The sequence below is a fragment of the Scomber japonicus genome, chromosome 7 (genome assembly GCF_027409825.1).
Source record: "Scomber japonicus isolate fScoJap1 chromosome 7, fScoJap1.pri, whole genome shotgun sequence".
NCBI classification, from domain to species: domain Eukaryota; kingdom Metazoa; phylum Chordata; class Actinopteri; order Scombriformes; family Scombridae; genus Scomber; species Scomber japonicus.
In genome coordinates, this window is record NC_070584.1 from 27,900,086 (window position 1) to 27,925,807 (window position 25,722).

The 25,722-nt window shown below is 36.2% G+C and overlaps 3 protein-coding genes across 3 annotated transcripts; all 3 read right to left on the reverse strand.

Annotated features, from left to right (window-relative positions):
• Positions 1–1,167: 1,167 nt before the first annotated feature.
• LOC128361581 (complement C1q-like protein 2) lies at positions 1,168–8,408 on the reverse strand. Its single transcript, XM_053322093.1, has 5 exons — positions 8,137–8,408; positions 7,829–7,882; positions 7,511–7,573; positions 1,598–1,729; positions 1,168–1,504 (listed from the first exon to the last, which is right to left on the reverse strand). Exons 1-5 carry the CDS (start codon positions 8,384–8,386, stop codon positions 1,221–1,223), a joined length of 783 nt encoding a protein of 260 aa, XP_053178068.1. The 5' UTR covers positions 8,387–8,408; the 3' UTR covers positions 1,168–1,220.
• A 1,321-nt stretch (positions 8,409–9,729) lies between these two features.
• On the reverse strand, positions 9,730–11,623 carry LOC128362293 (uncharacterized). The gene is made up of 6 exons (XM_053323034.1): positions 11,377–11,623; positions 11,176–11,280; positions 11,028–11,081; positions 10,869–10,922; positions 10,182–10,313; positions 9,730–10,088 (listed from the first exon to the last, which is right to left on the reverse strand). Exons 1-6 carry the CDS (start codon positions 11,621–11,623, stop codon positions 9,805–9,807), a joined length of 876 nt encoding a protein of 291 aa, XP_053179009.1. The 3' UTR covers positions 9,730–9,804.
• Positions 11,624–18,898: 7,275 nt separating this feature from the next.
• On the reverse strand, positions 18,899–24,709 carry LOC128362294 (uncharacterized). The gene is made up of 7 exons (XM_053323035.1): positions 24,466–24,709; positions 24,307–24,369; positions 20,281–20,364; positions 20,080–20,163; positions 19,665–19,748; positions 19,362–19,493; positions 18,899–19,292 (listed from the first exon to the last, which is right to left on the reverse strand). Exons 1-7 carry the CDS (start codon positions 24,707–24,709, stop codon positions 19,009–19,011), a joined length of 975 nt encoding a protein of 324 aa, XP_053179010.1. The 3' UTR covers positions 18,899–19,008.
• Positions 24,710–25,722: the final 1,013 nt, after the last annotated feature.

The following is a 25,722-nucleotide window of genomic DNA, read 5'->3' on the forward strand; positions in this document are numbered from 1 at the left end:
TGGTGTTGAATTTATCAGTGTGAATCCTGTGCAAGTACAGGAGTTTCCAACAACTACTACATCCACACTTGTGCACTAGTAAACTAGTTTTCTGTTGTATTGGTGTGTGTGTGTGTGTGTGTGTGTGTGTGTGTATTTAACCATTTCCATATAAATGGGATAAAGATGTGGTTTTCAAGCAGAAATTTACATTGAACATGTTTCTTTTAATCTTTGCACTTTCATCAAACTGTACTGTCCTCCGTCCGTCCGTCTTCTGCTGCTTATACGGGGTCGGGTTGTAGTTCTGCTTGAATTTCCTCTCAAAATGCATCAGATTGATGATTTCAAGCCCTAACCTCCCTAGAGGGGTCGTATCCTTCTCACCTTTTTCACCCATGACCCGTTTTCATGTCTGCATTTAGCATTTTAATAATAAAGTTAAAAATAATTATTAATAACACATTTGAATGTTGAGCAGATCTCCAAGCAATCAGTGTTTAATCCCACTGATAAGAATGTGAATTAACAGGATGAGAGACATATTACAGAAAAATTATGGTTAAAAAAGTTGAGATCAAAATGCAACTACTGTACATATTAAATACTGTAATTAGCTCATTATAATCTCATGAATGAGTAAACACAGTCAGTTGGAATTACAATATAAAGTACAGTTTATGTTTAGGTGGTGAGTCTAACCTTTGTTCAACCATAAAAATACCAATCTTGCACTTCCTACTGCCAGCTATGATCAATCATTCACAGTACACAAATAGAACTGCAGTGATTTTTATTATTTTATTAAAATATAAGAGAATACAATCATAAAAAAGACACTTAAAATGTACAAACTATTGATGTTATTATTACATTCTTAGATACTTACAAGTTAAAACATGCACAGATATAAGCTTCCAAAGGTACAGAGGGATTTTTCCTTTCACATCAACATGAGCATCTACAGTAAAACATGGTGTAAATAAATCAGACAGTAAAGGTGAGATGGAGCAAAGAACAAAGAGGAATAACAGTGGTAGATGTGAATCCAGCTGAAGATACACAATTATTTTTGTTATTTCTTAACATTGTGAAATAAGGGATTTTTACTGCACTCCCCTAATGAAATGAAAAGAAATTCTGGGTCATGAAAAAGTCAGAAATCTCCTAATTAAAACAGCTTCTATCAACAAAGACTGGTACACTGCTACAGTGTGTGAAGAAAAAGGACTGTTTCTTTCTCACATGGTGAAAAGCAGATGACCACTGAAGGTGCTGTGGTGATTTCCATTGTCATGTATCCTTGTGGTGTGTTGCTGACGCAAAAACACAACATCTCCAACCTCTAGAAGCAGTGTGGCACCATTGGCAGAAGTCCCATAACCGTTAGTTTGATGTTCATATGCCATAAAAATATGTTCTCCATTCTTGACCAACCAAGCACCTGAAGGATATGAATTATGTCCATATGCACCTATGTAGAGCTCAAAGTGGTAGGCTCCTCTCACTGGTGCAATGAAAAACCCTGTGGGACATTTTTTGTCATTTGATATGAATGGAGAATCAACTGTTGTAATGAAAAGTCAAATTGATTGTTAAAATGTGTGAATTCAAGTACCTGTGTTTGGGTTGTAGGCGTTTCCAATGTTTGTGACGACGTGTCTGAAGACCAGAGCAGTCTGTGTGTTAAACGGTCCGACATCTCCTGTACCTGAAGCCAACAGAGAGGCAGAGAAAGCCACCTGTTTGGCTGAGAGAGAGAGAAACATGTTTTAATACTGGTTAATATTACTGTAATATGATTTATCTTGTGTATATTCTAATATTATCTTTCAAGTAATCTAAATAGGATAACAATGCAACTCTTCATATAAATACGTTTTGAGTCTTACCTTCTCCATCTATCTTCAGAGTCTCTACCTGGTTTTCTGTGACATTTGTCCTGGCTTGAATGGTGATCAGTTCAGCTGTATGTGCTGAAAAAAAAAGATTTAATTATCATTGTTTCGATTAAGCTTTGATGTATCCACTGATATCTGAATATTTTCAAATAAAATATTGTCCAGAGAAATCCAGTTACTCATTTTAATCCTTTGTAAATACATTTAGGAAAACTAGCTTTCTCATTTGTAATTTTTAATTATAGTTATTGTTCAATATATATACTATATTTCTTGTACCATGATGACTTGACATCTGTTCCTGAAGGGTCAATAGTTAACAGTAAATTAAAATGTGTAATTTCAAGCAGGCATGTCTTCTGCTTCACTTCACAAAACCCCTACTGTACCTTCATTATCTCTCTGTAAATGAATCATCTCCTGCTTCAAGTTGTCCACCACAGTCTTCTGCCCCTCCAGCTTTGCTGCCTGTTCTAAAGTAAAAAAGGAATGAAAATGTATGATAAGATATATTCTCTGCAAATATTATTTCTGTCTCATCTGTCACTCCTCGATGTACTACTGTACCTTCATTATCTCTCTGTAAGTGATTGATCTCCTGCTTAAAGTTGTCCGCCACAGTCTTTTGTGCTGAAAAAATGGAATTGAAGACAGATGTATGATTAGACATATTTCATGCAAACTATATTTCTGTCTCGTCTCTCACTTCTTGATGTACTACTGTACCTTCATTATCTCTCTGTAAGTGACTGATCTCCTGCTTCAAGTTGTCCACCACAGTCTTCTGCCCCTCCAGTCTTGCTGCCTGTGCTACCACCATTGTTGTTTGTGCTGAAACAATAGAATTGAAGAAACATGCATGATTAGACATCTTCTATGCAAACAATATTTCTGTCTCATCCCTAACTCCCTGACATACTACTGTACCTTCATTATCTCTCTGTAGCTGCCTGATCTCCACCCTCTGTTCAGCCAACAAGGCAGTCATCTCTCTCAGCACAGCATGAATGTCTTGTGGACAGGCTGGTTGGTGATCAGAGGCATTTGCTGGTTCTCCTCCCCTGGATTCAGTCTGTTTTCCATGTGGAATCATTTCATTGTCAGGCTCCTCTTGAAGCTGAGCCGTGGAGAAAGAGCAGATCAGCAGCAGCAGTGGAATAAACATAGTCATCTCCATTCTGTGACTGTCAGTCTGTGTATCTAAACTTTGTAGTTTCTGTGTTAATCCCAGCCTTATATAGTGTTTTACCCTGGTCAGTCATTACCAGATTTTATTTGATCAAACTCACGTGCAGCTAGATAACACATGGAGTACGTTATCTGGAAAACAACAATAAAAACACACAAATATAAAACAAGTCATGGAAGGAGTAGTCAGCAAAAAACATAAACATCATCTCTACCTGCTCAAACATTAACAACATGATCAGATATTGTGAAGCCTTTTAGATTGTGAGATAAGCAAATACTTAATGAAAACACAATTAAAAGGTCAATGAGAGGGTATTTTTGTCTTTGCTTCCTCAATAAATCAATCATGTAATAAAGTCTGGCTTTTTGAAAAACAACAACACGTATGTTACACCTACTTTCAATTTTCCCTCACTGACAAGAAACTGGCTTCTCCTCAAACAAAATAAAATAAATGTTAGTTCATAATGTGGGACTGTTGTGACTGTTGCAGCACAGTAAAGCTGATACATTTTAAACATGTATATTAGGCTGCTTTTTGATTGAAATAAATGCATATTTAATCATTTTTCCATTAGGATTGATCTGTGTTCACTCTTATTACAGTGCAATTTCCATATTTAGTCTCTGATTAACAACTAAGAATACTTACATCATGAACATACAGGTATATTTTCAGACGCTGGGGCAAAGAAGAAAACACAAACACAGAAAAGATGTTAAGACAATGATGGATAACAGCTCCTATTTCTGACATATTTTGTTTACTTTTAAGAGGCGATAATATTAACCTAAATGAACTGAAACCAACACCAAGATGTAAGCAGTCAGTGCACGGCTGGTGACATACCTCTAGACGACCATCTCCACTGTAGTGTAAAATTTAGGTGATATTTACTAATAATGAACAATGTTGTATCTGTTGAAAGGATACTTGATTGTTGACCATCGTATGCTAAAGATGATCAAATCTGAAGGCATTATGTTAAACGAAGAAGTATATGTGATGCTGCAACTACTAAGTGAATAAGTACTTTATGATTGAATAAGTATGAAAACCACAATATATGTGATTAAATATAATCTGCACTTTTATTATTATTATTATCATTATTGAAAAAGAATGCAGCAAGAAAAGTAACTGGGCAATATTGAACTTGAAATGACTTGTGTCAGATCTGCTCAGCAAGCAGCAGCAGCTGTGTAGGATTGAATTACAACAGGCAAGGAAAAAAACAAAAACTCAAGGCCAAGAATGACGAAAACCAAAAGGCCTCTTAGGAGCCAATGCACCTGCAGCCCATGGACTGAATACAGTTGTAAGAGGGCATGTTTTGGGGCATCTTAAGAACTAGTGCCAGGGGAATGAGATCATGTGTTTTGGAAGAAAGCTGATTTGTTAAACATTCACCAAACAAGGGAGGGGGGGGGGGGGTTGAATCTTTTTGCAAGGGTCAGCAATATTGACAGTATAAAAACACACCCCAAATTGTATCTCTTTGTGTCATTTATGCATAGATTCTGTCTGTGTATTGTGATTCCGGGTTTTGCTGTCGACAATAAAACTCTAAACTCATTCAGCTAGACGTCTCCTGGTGATCCCTGATTTGAGTTGATTTTTTGAACTTCAACCTTTTTTGAAAAACGAGAAACTTAGTAATAATTTGAGACGACACCACCAACCAGCTGGAGTAAAGTGACACTGCAGGAGAAGTCAGAGTCAGACTCACTGGGGTTCAGGTAAAGGCCTGCATCCTTTCTTTGATGTTGGCAACCATTTACACTCAGTATATGTTACAGCCTGTAAGTAAGGTGCTGGTATTTAGTTTTAGTTTTATTAAACTGTGTTAGTCCAGTGTCCTTTGACAATTTATTTTGAGTGCTTTCATTTTATATTGGTTATGTGACGAACCAAATATCAGTAACAGTTTATAATAATGCAATCCAATGCAACATAAAAAATAACTATCAATAAAGTTTGGGATCCACACCTCAGTGACACTCAAGAATAATGGAACATTTTTTAACACGCCAATAACCTAAAGATATTTTAATATACTACATAGTAATTCAGTGTCTTTTAAATTGGAGATTGGGACCACAATTCAATACCGCTTCAGTTTTCTATCAATGACAATCAGATCAAATCAGAATTAAGGGTTAGTATTTTCCCGGCTCCTCCAGTTCACATGTCGATGTGTCCTTGGGCAAAACACTTAACCCCAAATTGCTCCCGCTGCTGCTCCAACGGTGTGTAAATGAGAATGAATGGTTAAATTCCCCCTGATGAGCAGGTTGGCACCCTGCGTGGTAGCTCCTGCCATCAGTGTATGAATGTGTGTGAATGGGTGAATGAGTTGTAATGTAAAGCTCTTTTGAGTGGTCGTAAAGACTAGAAAGGTGCTATATAAGTACAGTCCATTTACCATTCCATTTATTTGATTGAAATGATCACCTGTTGACATGAGGAAAGAGAGGAAAAAAGATATGATAAAACATGTTCTGTGCCAACTGAACTTCTGTCTCCTGCCTCACTCCCCAACACACTGCTGCACCTTCATTATCTCTCTGTAAGTGACTGATCTCCACCCTCTGTTCAGCCAACAAGGCGTATACAAAAGTAAAGAATAAGAGTTTTATTATTGGCCTACTGCTGGCACGATTGATAACAAGTTTGAAATATTACAGAAACTTTACGGTTATAAAAGTTTAGATCAAAATGGAACTACTGTGTATAGTAATTACTGTAATAAACTCATTATAATCTCATGAACAAGTAAAACACAGTCAGTTTAAGTCAGATTATATTTATTTACACTCACAATATAAAGTACCGTTTTTAATTTAGGTGGTGAGTCTAACCTTTGTTCAACCATAAACATACTTTTGGCCAATCTATCACTTCCTACTGCCAGCTATGATCATTTAGAAACACAACAGTCTACAAATAGTACTGCAGTGATGTTTATTATTTTATTAAAATATAAGAGAATACAATCATAAAAAAGACACTTAAAATGTACAAACTATTGATGTTGTTATTGCATACTTAGATATTTACTTTATTTTAAGTAAAAAAGAATACACAGCGACACGCTTTGAAAAGGTACAGAGGGATTTTTCTTTCACATCAAAATGAGCATCTACAGTAAAACATGGTGTAAATAAATCAGACAGTAAAGGTGAGATGGAGCAAAGAACAAAGAGGAATAACAGTGGTGTCACTGATGTGAATTCAGCTGAAGATACACAATTATTATTTTTATTTTTTCTTAACATTGTGAGACTTTTGATCAGTATCACAATTTTATCATGAATTACTGAACTTCCTTAATTGAAATGAAAAAAAATGGCTTATCACAGTCTATCACTGTATATTTAAATGCAAATCCAGAAACAGATGAAAAATTCACAAATCTCTTCTCATTAAACAGCTTCTATCAACAAAGACTGGTACACTGCTGCAGTGTGTGAAGAAAAAGGACTGTTTGTTTCTCACATGGTGAAAAGCAGATGACCACTGAAGGTGCTGTGGTGATTTTCATTGTCAAATATCCTTGTGTTTTGTTGCAGACGCAAAAACACAACATCTCCAACCTCTAGAAGCAGTGTTGCACCATTGGCAGAAGTCCCAAAACCATTAGTTTGATGTTCACATGCCATAAAAATGTGTTCTCCATTCTTGACCAACCAAGCACATGAAAAATGTGAATTATGTCCCCATGCACTTATGTAGAATTCGAAGTGGTAGGCTCCTCTCACTGGTGCAATGAAAAACCCTGTGGGACATTTTTTGTCATTTGATATGAATGGAGAATCAACTGTTGTAATAAAAAGTCAAATTAATTTTTAAAATATGTGAATTCAAGTACCTGTGTTTGGGTTGTAGGCGTTTCCAATATTTGTGACGACATGTCTGAAGACCAGAAGAGTGTCTGCATTAATCGGCCCGATTGTTCCTGAACCTGAAGCCAACAGAGAGGCAGAGAAAGCCACCTGTCTGGCTGAGAGTGAGAGAAGCATGTTTTAATACTAGCTGATATCATCATAGTCATATGCTTAATAACTATGAATCCACTTTATAGAATATTTATTCCAAGTGAATTTTATCTTGTGTATATTCTAATATCATCTTTTAAATAATGAAATTAGGATAACAATGAAACTCTTCGTATAAATTAGTTTTGAGTCTTACCTTCTCCATCTCTCTTCAGAGTCTCCACCTCGTTTTCTGTGACATTTGTCCTGGCTTGAATGGTGACCAGTTCAGCTGTATGTGCAGAAAGAAAAGTAGCTCATTATCACTGTTTCCATTAAGCTTTGTTTTATTCACTGAAATCTACATATTTGTTCAAGAAATATTGTCCAGAAAAATCCAATTACACATTTAAATCCTTTGTAAATACATTTAGGATAACTAGTTTTCTGTGACCAGTCACCTTGTAGCTGTTGCTTCAAGTTGTCCATCTCAGTCTTCTGCACCTCCAGCTTTGCTGCCTGTGCTAAAAAACGAGAAGGATTACATAATGAGAAAAAATCAAAAAAGCTTATAACAATCCATAAAAAAATAATTAGTCTCATCTCTCATTTCCAGAACCCTTACTATACCTTCATTATCTCTCTGTAAGTGACTGATCTCCTGCTTCAAGTTGTCCACTTGTACTGAAAAGGGAAGACAAATGTATGAAAATACGAATACGAATACTCTTCAAACTATATTTCTGTCTCGTCCTTCACTCCCTGACATACTACTGTACCTTCATTATCTCTCTGTAAGTGACTGATCTCCTGCTTCAAGTTGTCCACTTGTACTGAAAAGGGAAGACAAATGTATGAAAATACGAATACGAATACTCTTCAAACTATATTTCTGTCTCGTCCTTCACTCCCTGACATACTACTGTACCTTCATTATCTCTCTGTAAGTGAATCATCTCCTGCTTCAAGTTGTCCACCACAGTGTTTTGTGCTGAAACAATAGAATTGAAGAAACGTGCATGACTTGACATATTCTATGCAAACAATATTTCTATCTCATCCCTATCTCCCTGACATACTACTGTACCTTCATTATCTCTCTGTAAGTGACTGATCTCCACCCTCTGTTCAGCCAACAAGACGCTCATCTCTCTCAGCACAGCATGAATGTCTTGTGGACAGGCTGGTTGGTGATCAGAGGCATTTGCTGGTTCTCCTCCCCTGGATTCAGTCTGTTTTCCATGTGGAATCATTTCATTGTCAGGCTCCTCTTGAAGCTGAGCCGTGGAGAAAGAGCAGATCAGCAGCAGCAGTGGAATAAACATAGTCATCTCCATTCTGTGACTGTCAGTCTGTGTATCTAAACTTTGCAGTTTCTGTGTTAATCCCAGCCTTATATAGTGTTTTACCCTGGTCAGTCATTACCAGATTTTCTTTAATCAAACTCACGTGCAGGTAGATAACACGTGGAGAACGTTATCTGGAAAGCAACAGTAAAAACACACATATTAAACAAGATACATGATCTATCAGCAACTTTAATGGTTCATACATTCATGACATAGTCAGATAAAGTAATTTTTTATGTCATCATAAGAAAAAGTTAAGTTTGTACACATTTAATACACTTTATAAACAAGTCATGGAAGGAGTAGTCAGCAAAAAAACATCATCTCTACCTGCTCAAACATTAACAACATGATCAGATATTGTGAAGCCTTTTAGATTGTGAGATAAGCAAATACTTAATGAAAACACAATTAAAAGGTCAATGAGAGGGTATTTTTGTCTTTGCTTCCTCAATAAATCAATCATGTAATAAAGTCTGGCTTTTTGAACAACAACAACACGTATGTTACACCTACTTTCAATTTTCCCTCACTGACAAGAAACTGGCTTCTCCTCAAACCATGAAATAAATGTGAGGTCATAATGTGGGACTGGCACACACCTATCTGCATGTAAAAATCAAAACAAAAAGACACAGAGCACACACACACACACACACACACAGCAGACTGAAACAAATGACCACAGTCATAACACTGTATTAAACATATTATAATCTCATGAAGAAGTAAAACACAGTCTGTTTAAGTCAGATTATATTTATTTACACTCACAATATAAAGTGCAGTTTGTGTTTAGGTGGTGAGTCTAACCTTTGTTCAACCATAAACATACTTTTGGCCAATCTATCACTTTCTACTGCCAGCTATGATCATTTAGAAACACAACAGTCTACAAATAATACTGCAGTGATGTTTATTATTTTATTAAAATATAAGAGAATACAATCATAAAAAAGACACGTAAAATGTACAAACTATTGATGTTGTTATTACATACTTAGATATTTACAAGTAAAAAAAAATACACAGCTACACGCTTTGAAAAGGTACAGAGGGATTTTTCTTTCACATCAAAATGAGCATCTACAGTAAAACATGGTGTAAATAAATCAGACAGTAAAGGTGAGATGGAGCAAAGAACAAAGAGGAATAACAGTGGTGTCACTGATGTGAATCCAGCTGAAGATACACAAATATTCTGTTATTTATTCACATTGTGAGACTTTTGATCAGTATCACAATTTTATCATGAATTACTGCACTTCCTTAATTGAAATGAAAAAAATGGCTTATCACAGTCTATCACTGTATATTTGAATGCAAATCTCTTCTCATTAAACAGCTTCTATCAACAAAGACTGGTACACTGCTGCAGTGTGTGAAGAAAAAAGACTGTTTCTTTCTCACATGGTGAAAAGCAGATGACCACTGAAGGTGCTGTAGTGATTTTCACTGTCATATATCCTTGAGTTTTGCCTCAGACGCAAAAACACAACATCTCCAACCTCTAGAAGCAGTGTGGCACCATTGGCAGAACTACCATGTAGGTTACTTTGATGTTCATATGCAATAAAAATATGTTCTCCATTCTTGACCAACCAAGCAGCTGAAGGATGTGAATTATGTCCTTGTGCACCTATGTAGAACTCGAAGTGGTAGGCTCCTCTCACTGGTGCAATGAAAAACCCTGTGGAACATTTTTTGTCATTTGATATGAATGGAGAATCAACTGTTGTAATGAAAAGTCAAATTAATTGTTAAAATGTGTGAATTCAAGTACCTGTGTTTGGGTTGTAGGCGTTTCCAATGTTTGTGACGACGTGTCTGAAGACCAGAGGAGTGTGTGTGTTAAATGGTCCAACATGTCCTCCGCCTGAAGCCAACAGAGAGGCAGAGAAAGCCACCTGTTTGGCTGAGAGTGAGAGAAACATATTTAAATACTGGCTGATATTACTGTAATATGGTTCATAATTATGAATCCACTTTATAAAACCATTATTGGATATTATAATATAATATTGTAATTAGGATTACAATTAAACTCTTCATATAAATTAGTTTTGAGTCTTACCTTCTCCATCTCTCTTCAGAGTCTCCACCTCGTTTTCTGTGACATTTGTCCTGGCTTTAATGGTGATCAGTTCAGCTATAGAAAAAAAAATCACTGTTTCCATTAAGCTTTGATTTATCCACTGAAATCTTAATATTTTCCAATAAAAAAATGTGTCCAGAGAAATCCAGTTACTCATTTTAATCCTTTGTAAATACATTTAGGAAAACTAGCTTTCATTGACCTTATTGTTTCTCATTTGTAATTTTGAATCACAGACATTGTTCAATATATACACTATATTTCTAGAACTATGATTACTTGACATCAGTTCCTGCAGTTTCAGTAATGATCACTAATTTAAAATGTGTCTGAGTAGTTTGAGGCAGGAATGATCAGTCATGATGATTTCCACACCTTGTAGCTGTTGCTTCAGATTGTCCATTTCAGTCATCAGCGTTGCTGTCTGTGCTAAAAATAAACAAAAAAACAAGAAAGAAGGGACTATATCATGAGAAAGATTTTTTTTTAAATGACAACAGTCTCATACATCATTCCTAGACACCCCTACCGTACCTTCATTATCTCTCTGTAATTGACTGATCTCCTGCTTCAAGTTGTTCACCTGGGCTAAAACAAAAAAGGAAAGGAAATGTATGATAAGACAAATACTCCAGTAACCATATTTCTGTCTCGTCCTTCATTTCTTGAAATACTACTGCACCTTCATTGTCTCTCTGTAAGTGAATCATCTCCTGCTTCAAGTTGTCCATCACAGTCTTCTGCCCCTCCAGCTTTGCTGCCTGTGCTACCACCATAGTCATTTGTGCTGAAAAAATGAAATTGAAGAAAAATGTTTGATTAGACATATTTCATGCAAACAATATTTCTGTCTTGTCTCTCACTCCCTGACATACTACGGTACCTTCATTATCTCTCTGTAGCTGCCTGATCTCCACCCTCTGTTCAGCCAACAAGGCGCTCATCTCTCTCAGCACAGCATGAATGTCTTGTGGACAGGCTGGTTGGTGATCAGAGGCATTTGCTGGTTCTCCTCCCCTGGATTCAGTCTGTTTTCCATGTGGAATCATTTCATTGTCAGGCTCCTCTTGAAGCTGAGCCGTGGAGAAAGAGCAGATCAGCAACAGCAGCAGAGGAATAAACATAGTCATCTCCATTCTGTGACTGTCAGTCTGTGTATCTAAACTTTGTAGTTTCTGTGTTAATCCCAGCCTTATATAGTGTTTTACCCTGGTCAGTCATTACCAGATTTTCTTTGATCAAACTCACGTGCAGGTAGATAACACGTGGAGAACGTTATCTGGAAAGCAATAGTAAAAACACACATATTAAACAAGATACATGATCTATCAGCAACTTTAATGGTTCATACATTCATGACATAGTCAGATAAAGTAATTTTTTATGTCATCATAAGAAAAAGTTAAGTTTGTACACATTAAATACACTTTATAAACAAGTCATGGAAGGAGTAGTCAGCAAAAAAACATCATCTCTACCTGCTCAAACATTAACAACATGATCAGATATTGTGAAGCCTTTTAGATTGTGAGATAAGCAAATACTTAATAAAAACACAATTAAAAGGTCAATGAGAGGGTATTTTTGTCTTTGCTTCCTCAATAAATCAATCATGTAATAAAGTCTGGCTTTTTGAAAAACAACATGTATGTCACACCTACTTTCAATTTTCCCTCACTGACAAGAAACTGGCTTCTCCTCAAACCATGAAATAAATGTTAGGTCATAATGTGGGACTGGCACACACCTATCTGCATGTAAACATCTAAACAAAAAAACACAGAGCACACAAACACACATACACATACACACACACACACACACACACAGCAGACTAAAACAAATGACCACAGTCATAACACTGTATTAAACGTATTATAATCTCATGAACATTTAAAACACAGTCAGTTTAAGTCAGATTATATTTATTTACACTCACAATATAAAGTACAGTTTATGTTTAGGTGGTGAGTCTAACCTTTGTTCAACCATAAACATACTTTTGGCCAATCTATCACTTCCTACTGCCAGCTATGATCATTTAGAAACACAACAGTCTACAAATAGTACTGCAGTGATGTTTATTATTTTATTAAAATATAAGAGAATACAATCATAAAAAAGACACTTGTACAAACTATTGATGTTGTTATTGCATACTTAGATATTTACAAGTAAAGAAGAATACACAGCTACACGCTTTGAAAAGGTACAGAGGGATTTTTCTTTCACATCAAAATGAGCATCTACAGTAAAACATGGTGTAAATAAATCAGACAGTAAAGGTGAGATGGAGCAAAGAACAAAGAGGAATAACAGTGGTGTCACTGATGTGAATCCAGCAGAAAATACACAATTATTTTTTTTTATTATTTCTTAACATTGTGAGACTTTTGATCAGTATCACAATTGTATCATGAATTACTGCACTTCCTTAATTGAAATGAAAAAAAACTCCCTCATCACAGTCTATCACTGTATATTTTGATGCAAATCCAGAAAAAGTTGAAAAATTCACAAATCTCTTCTCATTAAACAGCTTCTATCAACAAAGACTGGTACACTGCTACAGTGTGTGAAGAAAAAGGACTGTTTCTTTCTCACATGGTGAAAAGCAGATGACCACTGAAGGTGCTGTGGTGATTTTCATTGTCATATATTCTTGCGTTTTGCCACAAACGTAAAAACACAACATCTCCAACCTCTAGAAGCAGTGTGGCACCATTTGCAGAGCGCCCATGACCATTAGTTTGATGCTGATATGCAATAAAAATATGTTCTCCATTCTTGAACAACACAGCACCTGAAGGATGTGAATTATGTCCATGTGCACTTATGTAGAACTCGAAGTGGTAGGCTCCTCTCACTGGTGCAATGAAAAACCCTGTGGGACATTTTTTGTCATTTGATATGAATGGAGAATCAACTGTTGTAATGAAAAGTGAAATTAATTGTTAAAATATGTGAATTCAAGTACCTGTGTTTGGGTTGTAGGCGTTTCCAATGTTTGTAACAACACGTCTGAAGACCAGAGCAGTCTGTGTGTTAAATGGTCCAACATGTCCTGCACCTGAAGCCAACAGAGAGGCAGAGAAAGCCACCTGTTTGGCTGAGAGTGAGAGAAACATGTTTTTATTCTGGCTGATATTACTGTTATATGGTTAATAATTATGAATAGACTTTATAAAGCCTTTATTCTATGTATATTCTAGTGTTATATTTTAAATCCTCTATATATGATTACAGTGAAACTCTTCATATAAATTACTTTTCAGTCTTACTGTCTTCAAAGTCTCCAAAAACTATTTCTCTATCACTGTTTCCATTAAGCTTTGATTTAGCCACTGAAATCTGGATATTTTCTAATAAAACGCTGTGCAGAAAAATGTATTTACACATTTAAATCATTTGTAAATACAATTAAGAAAACTAGCTTTCATTGATCTTTTTGTTTCTCATATGTGATTTTGAATCATAGACATTGTTCAATATATATACTATATTTCTAGAAACATGATGACCAGACATCAGTTCCTGAAGGATCAATAGTTAGCAGTAAATTAAAATGTGTCTTTTAAGCAGGAATGACCAGTCTTGTCTTCTGCTTCCGTCCACAAAACCCCTACTGTACCTTTATTATCTCTCTGTAAGTGACTGATCTCCTGATTCAAGCTGTCCACCTCAGTCTTCAGTTTTGCTGTCTGTGCTAAAGAAAGGAATGAAAATGTATGATAATACATATAATGTGCAGACAATATTTCTGTCTTTTGTTTTACTCCACAGCACTCTTACTATACCTTCATTATCTCTCTGTTGTTGACTCATCTCCTGCTTCAAATTGTCCACCACAGTTGTTTGTGCTTAAAAAAAGAAAATTGAAGAAAAATGCATGATTAGACATATTCTATGCAAATAATATTCCTGTCTTGTCTCTGGTTCCCTGACATACTACTGTACCTTCATTTTCTCTCTGTAGCTGCCTGATCTCCACCCTCTGTTCAGTCAACAAGATGCTCATCTCTCTCAGCACAGTATGGATGTCTTGTGGACAGGCTGGTTGGTGATCAGAGGCATTTGCTGGTTCTCCTCCCCTGGATTCAGTCTGTTTTCCATGTGGAATCATTTCATTGTCAGGCTCCTCTTGAAGCTGAGCCGTGGAGAAAGAGCAGATCAGCAGCAGCAGTGGAATAAACATAGTCATCTCCATTCTGTGACTGTCAGTCTGTGTATCTAAACTTTGTAATTCTGTGTTAATCCCAGCCTTATATAGTGTTTTACCCTGGTCAATCATTACCAGATTTTCTTTGATTAAACTCACGTGCAGGTAGATAACACATGGAGCACGTTATCTAGAAAACAACAGTAAAAACACACAAATGAAACAAGACACATGATCTATCAGTAACTTTAGTGGTTCATACATTCATGACATAGTCAGATAAAGTTATTTTCATGTCATCATAAGAAAAAGTTAAGTTTGTACACATTAAATACACTTTATAAACAAGTCATGGAAGGAGTAGTCAGCAAAAAACATCATATCTACCTGCTCAAACATTAACAACATGATCAGATATTGTGGAACCTCTCAGATTGTAAATCGGCTGCGGTAAGCAAATACTTAATAAAAACACAATTAAAAGGTCAATGAGAGGGTATTTTTGTCTTTGCTTCCTCAATAAATCAATCATGTAATAAAGTCTGACTTTTTGAAAAACAACAACATGTATGTTACACCTACTTTCAATTTTCTCCCACTGACAAGAAACTGGCTTCTCCTCAAACAAAATAAAATAAATGTTAGTTCATAATGTGGGACTGTTGTGACTGTTGCAGCACAGTAAAGCTGATACATTTTAAACATGTATATTAGGCTGCTTTTTGATTGAAATAAATGCATATATTTAATCATTTTTCCATTAGGATTGATCTGTGTTCACTCTTATTACAGAGCAATTTTCCATATTTAGTCTCTGATTAACAACTAAGAATACTTACATCATGAACATACAGGTATGTTTTCAGATGGTGGGGCAAAGAAGGAAACACAAACACAAAAAAGATTTTAAAGGTTGAATATGTAGAATATTTATTAAAAGCTATATATTTTTTAAAATAATACACCCACGGGGCGTTTTGAGGGGTACAGAATAAAAGTATTGTTTTTCCATAAAAAAAAATAATTTAGACTGAATTAATACTTTTTAAATTTTTTGACAGGTTCGACAATGACTTTCTGACACATTCTGTTTACATTGTACCAGCCAATTAGCGGCCAGAATTGCAGGTTGTCAGGGTTGTCTGTTGTTCCTGCACAGCTACTGTAGGCTGGCACTGGGTGAAATGGAGTTGTAAACAAGCAGAGCCGTGTTCGACTCACTAAAACCAGCGTTTTTTGCTCTCAAGTACAACTTTTCATCACAAAACTTCGAAGGTAAGACAGAATATCTGTTAGTCGCTGTGAATAAGTGGTTGTTTACCTTTGTATTCTTTGGCTGCTGGTTCACTGAGTTTTTAGCACAATTATAGTGGTACTGTTGAACTCGCCAGGGTCTTAGCTTTCATATGAGATGCTATTTGTTTGTGTACCATGAAGTATCAAAACGGTAGCAATGGAAATGTGGAGAGTGGGTTGACTTTCTGACGCTATTTGGATTTTGATATTTGATCATTAATATGCTTGGTGTTTGAGTTGTGTTTGGTGTGTGTAAAAATGACGTGCTTGTAGCGGAGTTTCTCCTGTTTAATTTGATGTGCAGTATGACTGTATTGCTACATAATTAGGGCAGCGTTTTATGGCTTTTGCTGCGGAGAGTCTCGGGGTCTCCCAATTGGGGGACCTTGGAGTTTAACAGGTTTAACTGCTACTGCCACTGCCGTTACAATGTAATGTACCTCGGTGGTTTCAAGTTAGTTACAGTGAGGGTATGTTCGCTTCCTGTTTTCAAAATAAAAGCACCAACTTTATCGTTATGGTTTTATTAATAATAAAAGGCAACGGGTGTTTTATTTTGTGAAAATGACCGGAAGTGCGTTACTTGCTGGGGCTAACTTGAGTGGCTCCGAATTCGCAGGAACAAAACTTTAAGCAGGTGTTATTTGGACAAATTAGCGTCACATTGTGGATCTAAAGGGCTACTTTCTCACCTAAAAAGGTTAGACATGTGGATAAAGTGGGATATTTACAGAGTTACAGCTACAATAAAATCCGCTTCAGCCTGCTGATTTCAGCTTGGGTAGGAACGAAATGCATTATGGGTTATCGTGTAGTTTACTGACTGGTCTGCTCACACTGATCAGGCTTCAGAAACAAGCAATCATTTTGAGTTGGGAGCTAGCTAGCTAATCGATTACACACCACTCAAAGAAAGACTTCCAGTTGAAGACTGGCTAACGTTAAATACTGTTGTAAAATGAATTGGTCGAAATTAGTCGTTACCCTGTATGATTCATCACTTGACATGGCGCAGGCTGATCGATTGACACACTCAGGAACGAACCTGGCAACTCGACTGCTTGAATTATTTTTGGTTGTTGCGACTACGATCTCGAGACACTAGATGGCGGTGTTCTGCTCAATGATGGATAACAGCCCCTATTTCTGACATATTTTGGTTTACATTTAATATGCATTCATATTAACCGTAATGAACTGAATCCAACACCAACATGTAAGCAGTCAGTGCACGGCTGGTGACATACCTCTAGACGACCATCTCCTCCAACCAGCTGGAGTAAAGTGACACTGCAGGAGAAGTCAGAGTCAGACTCACTGGGGTTCAGGTAAAGGCCTGCATCCTTTCTTTGATGTTGGCAAACATTTACACTCAGTATATGTTACAGCCTGTAAATAAGGTGCTGCTATTTAGTTTTAGTTTTATGAAAATGTCTTTGACATTGTCCTATGACAATTTATTTTGAGTGCTTTCATTTTATATTGGATATGTGAGGAACCAAATATCATTAACAGTTTATAATAATGCAATCCAATGCAACATAAAAAATAACTATCAATAAAGTTTGGGATCCACAACTCAGTGACACTCAAGAATAATGGAACATTTTTTTAAATGTCAATAACCTAAAGATATTTTAATATACTACAAAGTAATTCAGTGTCTTTTAAATTTGAGATTGGGACCACAATTCAATACCGCTTCAGTTTTCTATCAATGACAATCAGATCAAATCAGAATTAAGGGTTAGTATTTTCCCGGCGCCTCCAGTTCACATGTCGATGTGTCCTTGGGCAAAACACTTAACCCCAAATTGCTCCCGCTGCTGCTCCAACGGTGTCTGAATGAGAATGAATGGTTAAATTCCCCCTGATGAGCAGGTTGGCACCCTGCGTGGTAGCTCCTGCCATCAGTGTATGAATGTGTGTGAATGGGTGAATGAGTTGTAATGTAAAGCTCTTTGAGTGGTCGTAAAGACTAGAAAGGCTCTATATAAGTACAGTCCATTTACCATTCCATTTATTTGATTGAAATGATCACCTGTTGACATGAGGAAAGAGAGGAAAAAAGATATGATACGACATGTTCTGTGCCGACCGAATTTCTGTCTCGTGCCTCACTCCTCAACATACTGCTGCACCTTCATTATCTCTCTGTAAGTGACTGATCTCCACCCTCTGTCCAGCCAACAAGGCGTATACAAAAGTAAAGAATAAGAGTTTTATTATTGGCCTACTGCTGGCACGATTGATAACAAGTTTGAAATATTACAGAAACTTTACGGTTATAAAAGTTGAGATCAAAATGGAACTACTGTGTATAGTAATTACTGTAATAAACTCATTATAATCTCATGAACATGTAAAACACAGTCAGTTTAAGTCAAATTATATTTATTATACTAACAATATAAAGTACGTTTTATGTTTAGGTGGTGAGTCTAACCTTTGTTCAACCATAAAAGTACTTTAGAGCAATCTATCACTTCCTACTGCCAGCTATGATCATTTAGAAACACAACAGTCTACAAATAGTACTGCAATGATTTTTATTATTTTATTAAAATAAAAGAGAATACAATCATAAAAAAGACACTTAAAATGTACAAACTATTGATGTTGTTATTACATACTTAGATATTTACAAGTAAAAAAGAATACACAGCTACACACTTTGAAAAGGTACAGAGGGATTTTTCTTTCACATCAAAATGAGCATCTACAGTAAAACATGGTGTAAATAAATCAGACAGTAAAGGTGAGATGGAGCAAAGAACAAAGAGGAATAACAGTGGTGTCACTGATATGAATCCAGCTGAAGATATTTTTTTATTATTTCTTAACAAATGAAACTTTTGATCAGTATCACAATTTTCTTATGTATTACTGAACTTCCTTAATCAAATGGAAACAATCTTCCTCATCACAGTCTATCACTGTATATTTTAATGCAAATCCAGAAGCAGATGAAAATTCACAAATCTCTTCTCATTAAACAGCTTCTATCAACAAAGACTGGTACACTGCTACAGTGTGTGAAGAAAAAGGACTGTTTCTTTCTCACATGGTGAAAAGCAGATGACCACTGAAGGTGCTGTGATGATTTTCATTGTCATATATTCTGTGGTTTTCCCACAGACGCAAAAACACAACATCTCCAACCTCTAGAAGCAGTGTGGCACCATTGGCAGACGTCCCATAACCGTTACTTTGATGTTCATATGCAACACAAATATTTTCTCCATTCTTGACCAACCAAGCAGCTGAAGGATATGAATTGTGTCCATGTGTACCTATGTACAACTCAAAGTGGTAGGCTCCTCTCACTGGTGCAATGAAAAACCCTGTGGGACATTTTTTGTCATTTGATATGAATGGAGAATCAACTTGTTAAAATATGTGAATTCAAGTACCTGTGTTTGGGTTGTAGGCGTTTCCAATGTTTGTGACAACGTATCTGAAGACTAGAAGAGTGTGTGTGTTAAACGGTCCAACTTCTCCTGAACCTGAAGCCAACAGAGAGGCAGAGAAAGCCACCTGTTTGGCTGAGAGTGAGAGGGAAACATATTTTAATACTGGCTGATATTACTGTAATATGGTTAATAATTATGAATACACTTTTAAAACCTTTATTCTAGGTATTATAATATTACATTTTGAATAATGTAATTATGATAACAATGAAACTCTTCATATAAATTAGTTTTGAGTCTTACCTTCTCCATCTCTCTTCAGAGTCTCCACCTCGTTTTCTGTGACATTTGTCCTGGCTTGAATGGTGATCAGTTCAGCTGCATGTGCTGAAAGAAAAAAAAATCATTGTTTCCATTAAGCTTTGATTTATCCACTGATATCTGAATATTTTCAATTAAAATATTGTCCAGAGAAATCCAGTTACTCATTTTAATCCTTTGTAAATACATTTAGCAAAATTAGCTTTCATTGACCTCATTGTTTCTCATTTGTAATTTTGAATTATAGTTATTGATCAATATATATACTATATTTCTAGTACCATGATGACTTGACATCAGTTCCTGAAGGATCAATAGCTATCAGTAAATTAAAATGTGTCTGAGTAATTTTAAGCAGGAATGTCTTCTGCTTCACTCCACAAAACCCCTACTGTACCTTCATTATCTCTCTGTAAGTGACTGATCTCCTGCTTCAAGTTGTCCAACTCAGTCTTCTGCCCCTCCAGCTTTGCTGCCTGTGCTACCACCATAGTCGTTTGTGCTGAAACAATAGAATTGAAGAAACATGCATGATTTGACATATTCTATGCAAACAATATTTCTATCTCATCCCTAACTCCCTGACATACTACTGTACCTTCATTATCTCTCTGTAAGTGACTGATCTCCTGCTTCAAGTTGTCCATCTCAGTCTTCTGCCCCTCCAGCTTTGCTGCCTGTGCTAAAAAACAAGAAGGATTATATGAAGACAAAAAAATCTAAAAAATTATAACATTCCATAAAAAAATGATTTGTCTCATCTCTCATTTCCACAACCCTTACTGTACCTTCATTATCTCTCTGTAAGTGTTTCATCTCAAACTTCAAGTTGTCCAGTTGTACTGAAAAAGGAAGAAAAATGTATGATAATAAAAACACGAATACTCTGTAAACAATACTTCTATCTCATCCCTAACTCCCTGACATACTACTGTACCTTCATTATCTCTCTGTAAGTGACTCATCTCCACCCTCTGTTCAGTCAACAAGGCAGTCATCTCTCTCAGCACAGCATGAATGTCTTGTGGACAGGCTGGTTGGTGATCAGAGGCATTTGCTGGTTCTCCTCCCCTGGATTCAGTCTGTTTTCCATGTGGAATCATTTCATTGTCAGGCTCCTCTTGAAGCTGAGCCGTGGAGAAAGAGCAGATCAGCAGCAGCAGTGGAATAAACATAGTCATCTCCATTCTGTGACTGTCAGTCTGTGTATCTAAACTTTGTAGTTTCTGTGTTAATCCCAGCCTTATATAGTGTTTTACCCTGGTCAGTCATTACCAGATTTTCTTTGATCAAACTCACGTGCAGGTAGATAACACATGGAGCACGTTATCTGGAAAACAACAGTAAAAACACACAAATGAAACAAGATAAATGATCTATCAGTAACTTTAGTGGTTCATACATTCATGACATAGTCAGATAAAGTTATTTTTATGTCATCATAAGAAAAAGTTAAGTTTGTACACATTAAATACACTTTATAAACAAGTCATGGAAGGAGTAGTCAGCAAAAAAACATCATCTCTACCTGCTCAAACATTAACAACATGATCAGATATTGTGAAGCCTTTTAGATTGTGAGATAAGCAAATACTTAATAAAAACACAATTAAAAGGTCAATGAGAGGGTATTTTTGTCTTTGCTTCCTCAATAAATCAATCATGTAATAAAGTCTGGCTTTTTGAAAAACAACAACATGTATGTTACACCTACTTTCAATTTTCCCTCACTGACAAGAAACTGGCTTCTCCCCAAACCATGAAATAAATGTTAGGTCATAATGTGGGACTGGCACACACCTATCTGCATGTAAAAATCAAAACAAACAGACACAGAGCACACACACACACACACACACACACACACACACACACACACACACACTCACACACACACACACACACACACACACAGCAGACTGAAACAAATGACCACAGTCAAAACACTGTATTAAACGTATTATAATCTCATGAACAAGTAAAACACAGTCAGTTTAAGTCAGATTATATTTATTTACACTCACAATATAAAGTACAGTTTGTGTTTAGGTGGTGAGTCTAACCTTTGTTCAACCATAAACATACTTTTGGCCAATCTATCACTTCCTACTGCCAGCTTGTCACACCAGTAATGGCAAGTTGAGTTTTTGTCCTGTCTCCATGTTTGTTTTTGTGACTTCCTGTTTTATTTTGGTATTAACTCTCCTCTCGTTTCAGGTGCCTTGCCCTTACTCATGTGTCACTAGTCTGATTGTCTTCCCTGATTCCTGATTGTATCCACCTGTTCCCCATTTCCCTCCATGTGTGCTTATAATCTGCATCTCCCTTTGTCCTGTGTGAGTGTGTCTTGTCTGTCGTCCAGAGAACAAGCATCCTGTCATTGTTCATAGTCATAGTTGTTCATAGTTTAGGTTATTTGTTGTACGTTAATTCCTCGAAAGAGTGATTTTTGTTTGACTTTTTTGCTATTTAGTTTATCAGAGCTCCGAAGTTTAGTTCACCTTTTTTCCCGGCTTTTCCCTCGATTGAGGTGCTTTTTGTTCATTACCTTTTTGTGAATAAAGCCTTGTCAGCTTCATCCTGAGCTCTGCATCTGAGTCCTTTCTTTGAGTTCCTGCTTGATACAGCTATGATCATTTAGAAACACAACAGTCTACAAATAGTACTGCAGTGATGTTCATTATTTTATTAAATTGTAAGAGAATACAATCATAAAAAAGACACTTAAAATGTACAAACTATTGATGATGTTATTACATTCTTAGATATTTACAAGTAAAAAAGAATACACAGCTACATGCTTTGAAAAGGTACAGAGGGATTTTTCTTTCACATCAAAATGACCATCTACAGTAAAACATGGTGTAAATAAATCAGACAGTAAAGGTGAGATGGAGGACTGAATCCAGCTGAAGATTCACAATTATTTCTTTTTATTATTTCTTAACATTATGAGACTTTTGATCAGTATCACAATGTCCTCATGTATTACTGCACTTCCTTAATTGAAATGAAAAAAATGTGGCTTATCACAGTCTATCACTGTATTTTTTAATGCAAATCCAGAAGCAGATGAAAAATTCACAAATCTCTTCTCATTAAAACAGCTTCTATCAACAAAGACTGGTACACTGCTACAGTGTGTGAAGAAAAAGGACTGTTTCTTTCTCACATGGTGAAAAGCAGATGACCACTGAAGGTGGTGTGGTGATCCTCATTGTCATATATTCTTGTGTTTTGATACTGACGCAAAAACACAACATCTCCAACCTCTAGAAGCAGTGTGGCACTATTGGCTGAGCGGCCATATAAGTTACTTTGATGTTCCCATGCAATAAAAATATGTTCTCCATTCTTGACCAACCAAGCACCTGAAGCATGTGAATTATGTCCATGTGCACCCAAGTGGAACTCGAAGTGGTAGGCTCCTCTCACTGGTGCAATGAAAAACCCTGTGGGACATTTTTTGTCATTTGATATGAATGGAGAATCAACTGTTGTAATGAAAAGTCAAATTGATTGTTAAAATATGTGAATTCAAGTACCTGTGTTTGGGTTGTAGGCGTTTCCAATGTTTGTGACGACGTGTCTGAAGACCAGAGGAGTGTGTGTGTTAAACGGTCCGATTGTTCCTGAACCTGAAGCCAACAGAGAGGCAGAGAAAGCCACCTGTTTGGCTGAGAGAGAGAGAAACATATTTTAATACTGGCTGATATTACTGTAATATTGTTAATAATTATGAATACACTTTAAAAAATATTTATTCCAAGTATATTTTATCTTGTGTATATTCTAATATTATCTGTTAAATAATCTAAATAGGATAACAATGAAACTCTTCATATGAATTAGTTTTGAGTCTTACCTTCTCCATCTCTCTTCAGAGTCTCCACCTGGTTTTCTGTGACATTTGTCCTGGCTTGAATGGTGATCAGTTCAGCTGTATGTGCTGAAAGAAAAGTAGCTCATTATCACTGTTTCCATTAAGCTTTGTTTTATTCACTGAAATATACATATTCTTTCATGAAATATTGTCCAGAAAAATCCAATTACACATTTAAATCCTTTGTGAATACATTTAGGAAAATTGGCTTTCTGTGACCAGTCACCTTGTAGCTGTTGCTTCAAGTTGTCCACCACAGTCTTCTGCCCCTCCAGCTTTGCTGCCTGTGCTAAAAAACAAGAAGGAATATATAATGAGAAAAAAATATAAAAAATTATAACAATCCATCAAAAAATAATTAGTCTCATCTCTCATTTCCAGAACCCTTACAATACCTTCATTATCTCTCTGTAAGTGATTGATCTCCTGCTTCAAGTTGTCCACCTCAGTCTTCTGCCCCTCCAGTTCCTTCAGCTTTGCTGCCTGTGCTAAAATAAAGAAGGAATGAAAATGTATGATAAGACATATTCTCTGCAAATATTATTTCTGTCTCATCAGTCATTCCTGGATGTACGACTATACCTTCATTATCTCTCTGTAAGTGAATCATCTCCTGCTTCAAGTTGTCCACCACAGTCGTTTGTGCTGAAACAAAAGAATTGAAGAAACATGCATGATTTGACATATTCTATGCAAACAATATTTCTATCTCATCCCTAACTCCCTGACATACGACTGTACCTTCATTATCTCTCTGTAAGTGACGGATCTCCTGCTTCAAGTTGTTTGCCTCAGTCTTTTGTGCTGAAAAAATGGAATTAAAGAAAGATGTATGATTAGACATATTTCATGCAAACTATATTTCTGTCTCGTCTCTCACTCCCTGACATACTACTGTACCTTCATTATCTCTCTGTAGCTGCCTGATCTCCACCCTCTGTTCAGCCAACAAGGCACTCATGTCTCTCAGCACAGCATGAATGTCTTGTGGACAGGCTGGTTGGTGATCAGGGGCATTTGCTGGTTCTCCTCCCCTGGATTCAGTCTGTTTTCCATGTGGAATCATTTCATTGTGAGGCTCCTCTTGAAGCTGAGCCGTGGAGAAAGAGCAGATCAGCAGCAGCAGTGGAATAAACATAGTCATCTCCATTCTGTGACTGTCAGTCTGTGTATCTAAACTTTGTAGTTTCTGTGTTAATCCCAGCCTTATATAGTGTTTTACCCTGGTCAGTCATTACCAGATTTTCTTTGATCAAACTCACGTGCAGGTAGATAACACATGGAGCACGTTACCTGGAAAACAACAGTAAAAACACACAAATGAAACAAGATACATGATCTATCAGTAACTTTAGTGGTTCATACATTCATAACAGAGTCAGATAAAGTTATTTTTATGTCATCATAAGAAAAAGTTAAGTTTGTACACATTAAATACACTTTATAAACAAGTCATGGAAGGAGTAGTCAGCAATAAAACATCATCTCTACCTGCTCAAACATTAACAACATGATCAGATATTGTGAAGCCTTTTAAATTGTGAGATAAGCAAATACTTAATGAAAACATAATTAAAAGGTCAATGAGAGCGTATGTCTTTGCTTCCTCAATAAATCAATCATGTAATAAAGTCTGGCTTTTTGAAAAACAACAACACATATGTTACACCTACTTTCAATTTTCCCTCACTGACAAGAAACTGGCTTCTCCTCAAACCATAAAATAAATGTTAGGTCATAATATGGGACTGGCACACACCTATCTGCATGTAAAAATCAAAACACACACAAAACACACACACACACACACACACACACACACACACACACACAGCAGACTGAAACAAATGACCACAGTCATAACACTGTATTAAACGTATTATAATCTCATGAACATGTAAAACACAGTCAGTTTAAGTCAGATTATATTTATTTACACTCACAATATAAAGTACAGTCTGTGTTTAGGTGGTGAGTCTAACCTTTGTTCAACCATAAACATACTTTTGGCCAATCTATCACTTCCTACTGCCAGCTATGATCATTTAGAAACACAACAGTCTACAAATAGTACTGCAGTGATGTTTATTATTTTATTAAAATATAAGAGAATACAATCATAAAAAAGACACTTAAAATGTACAAACTATTGATGTT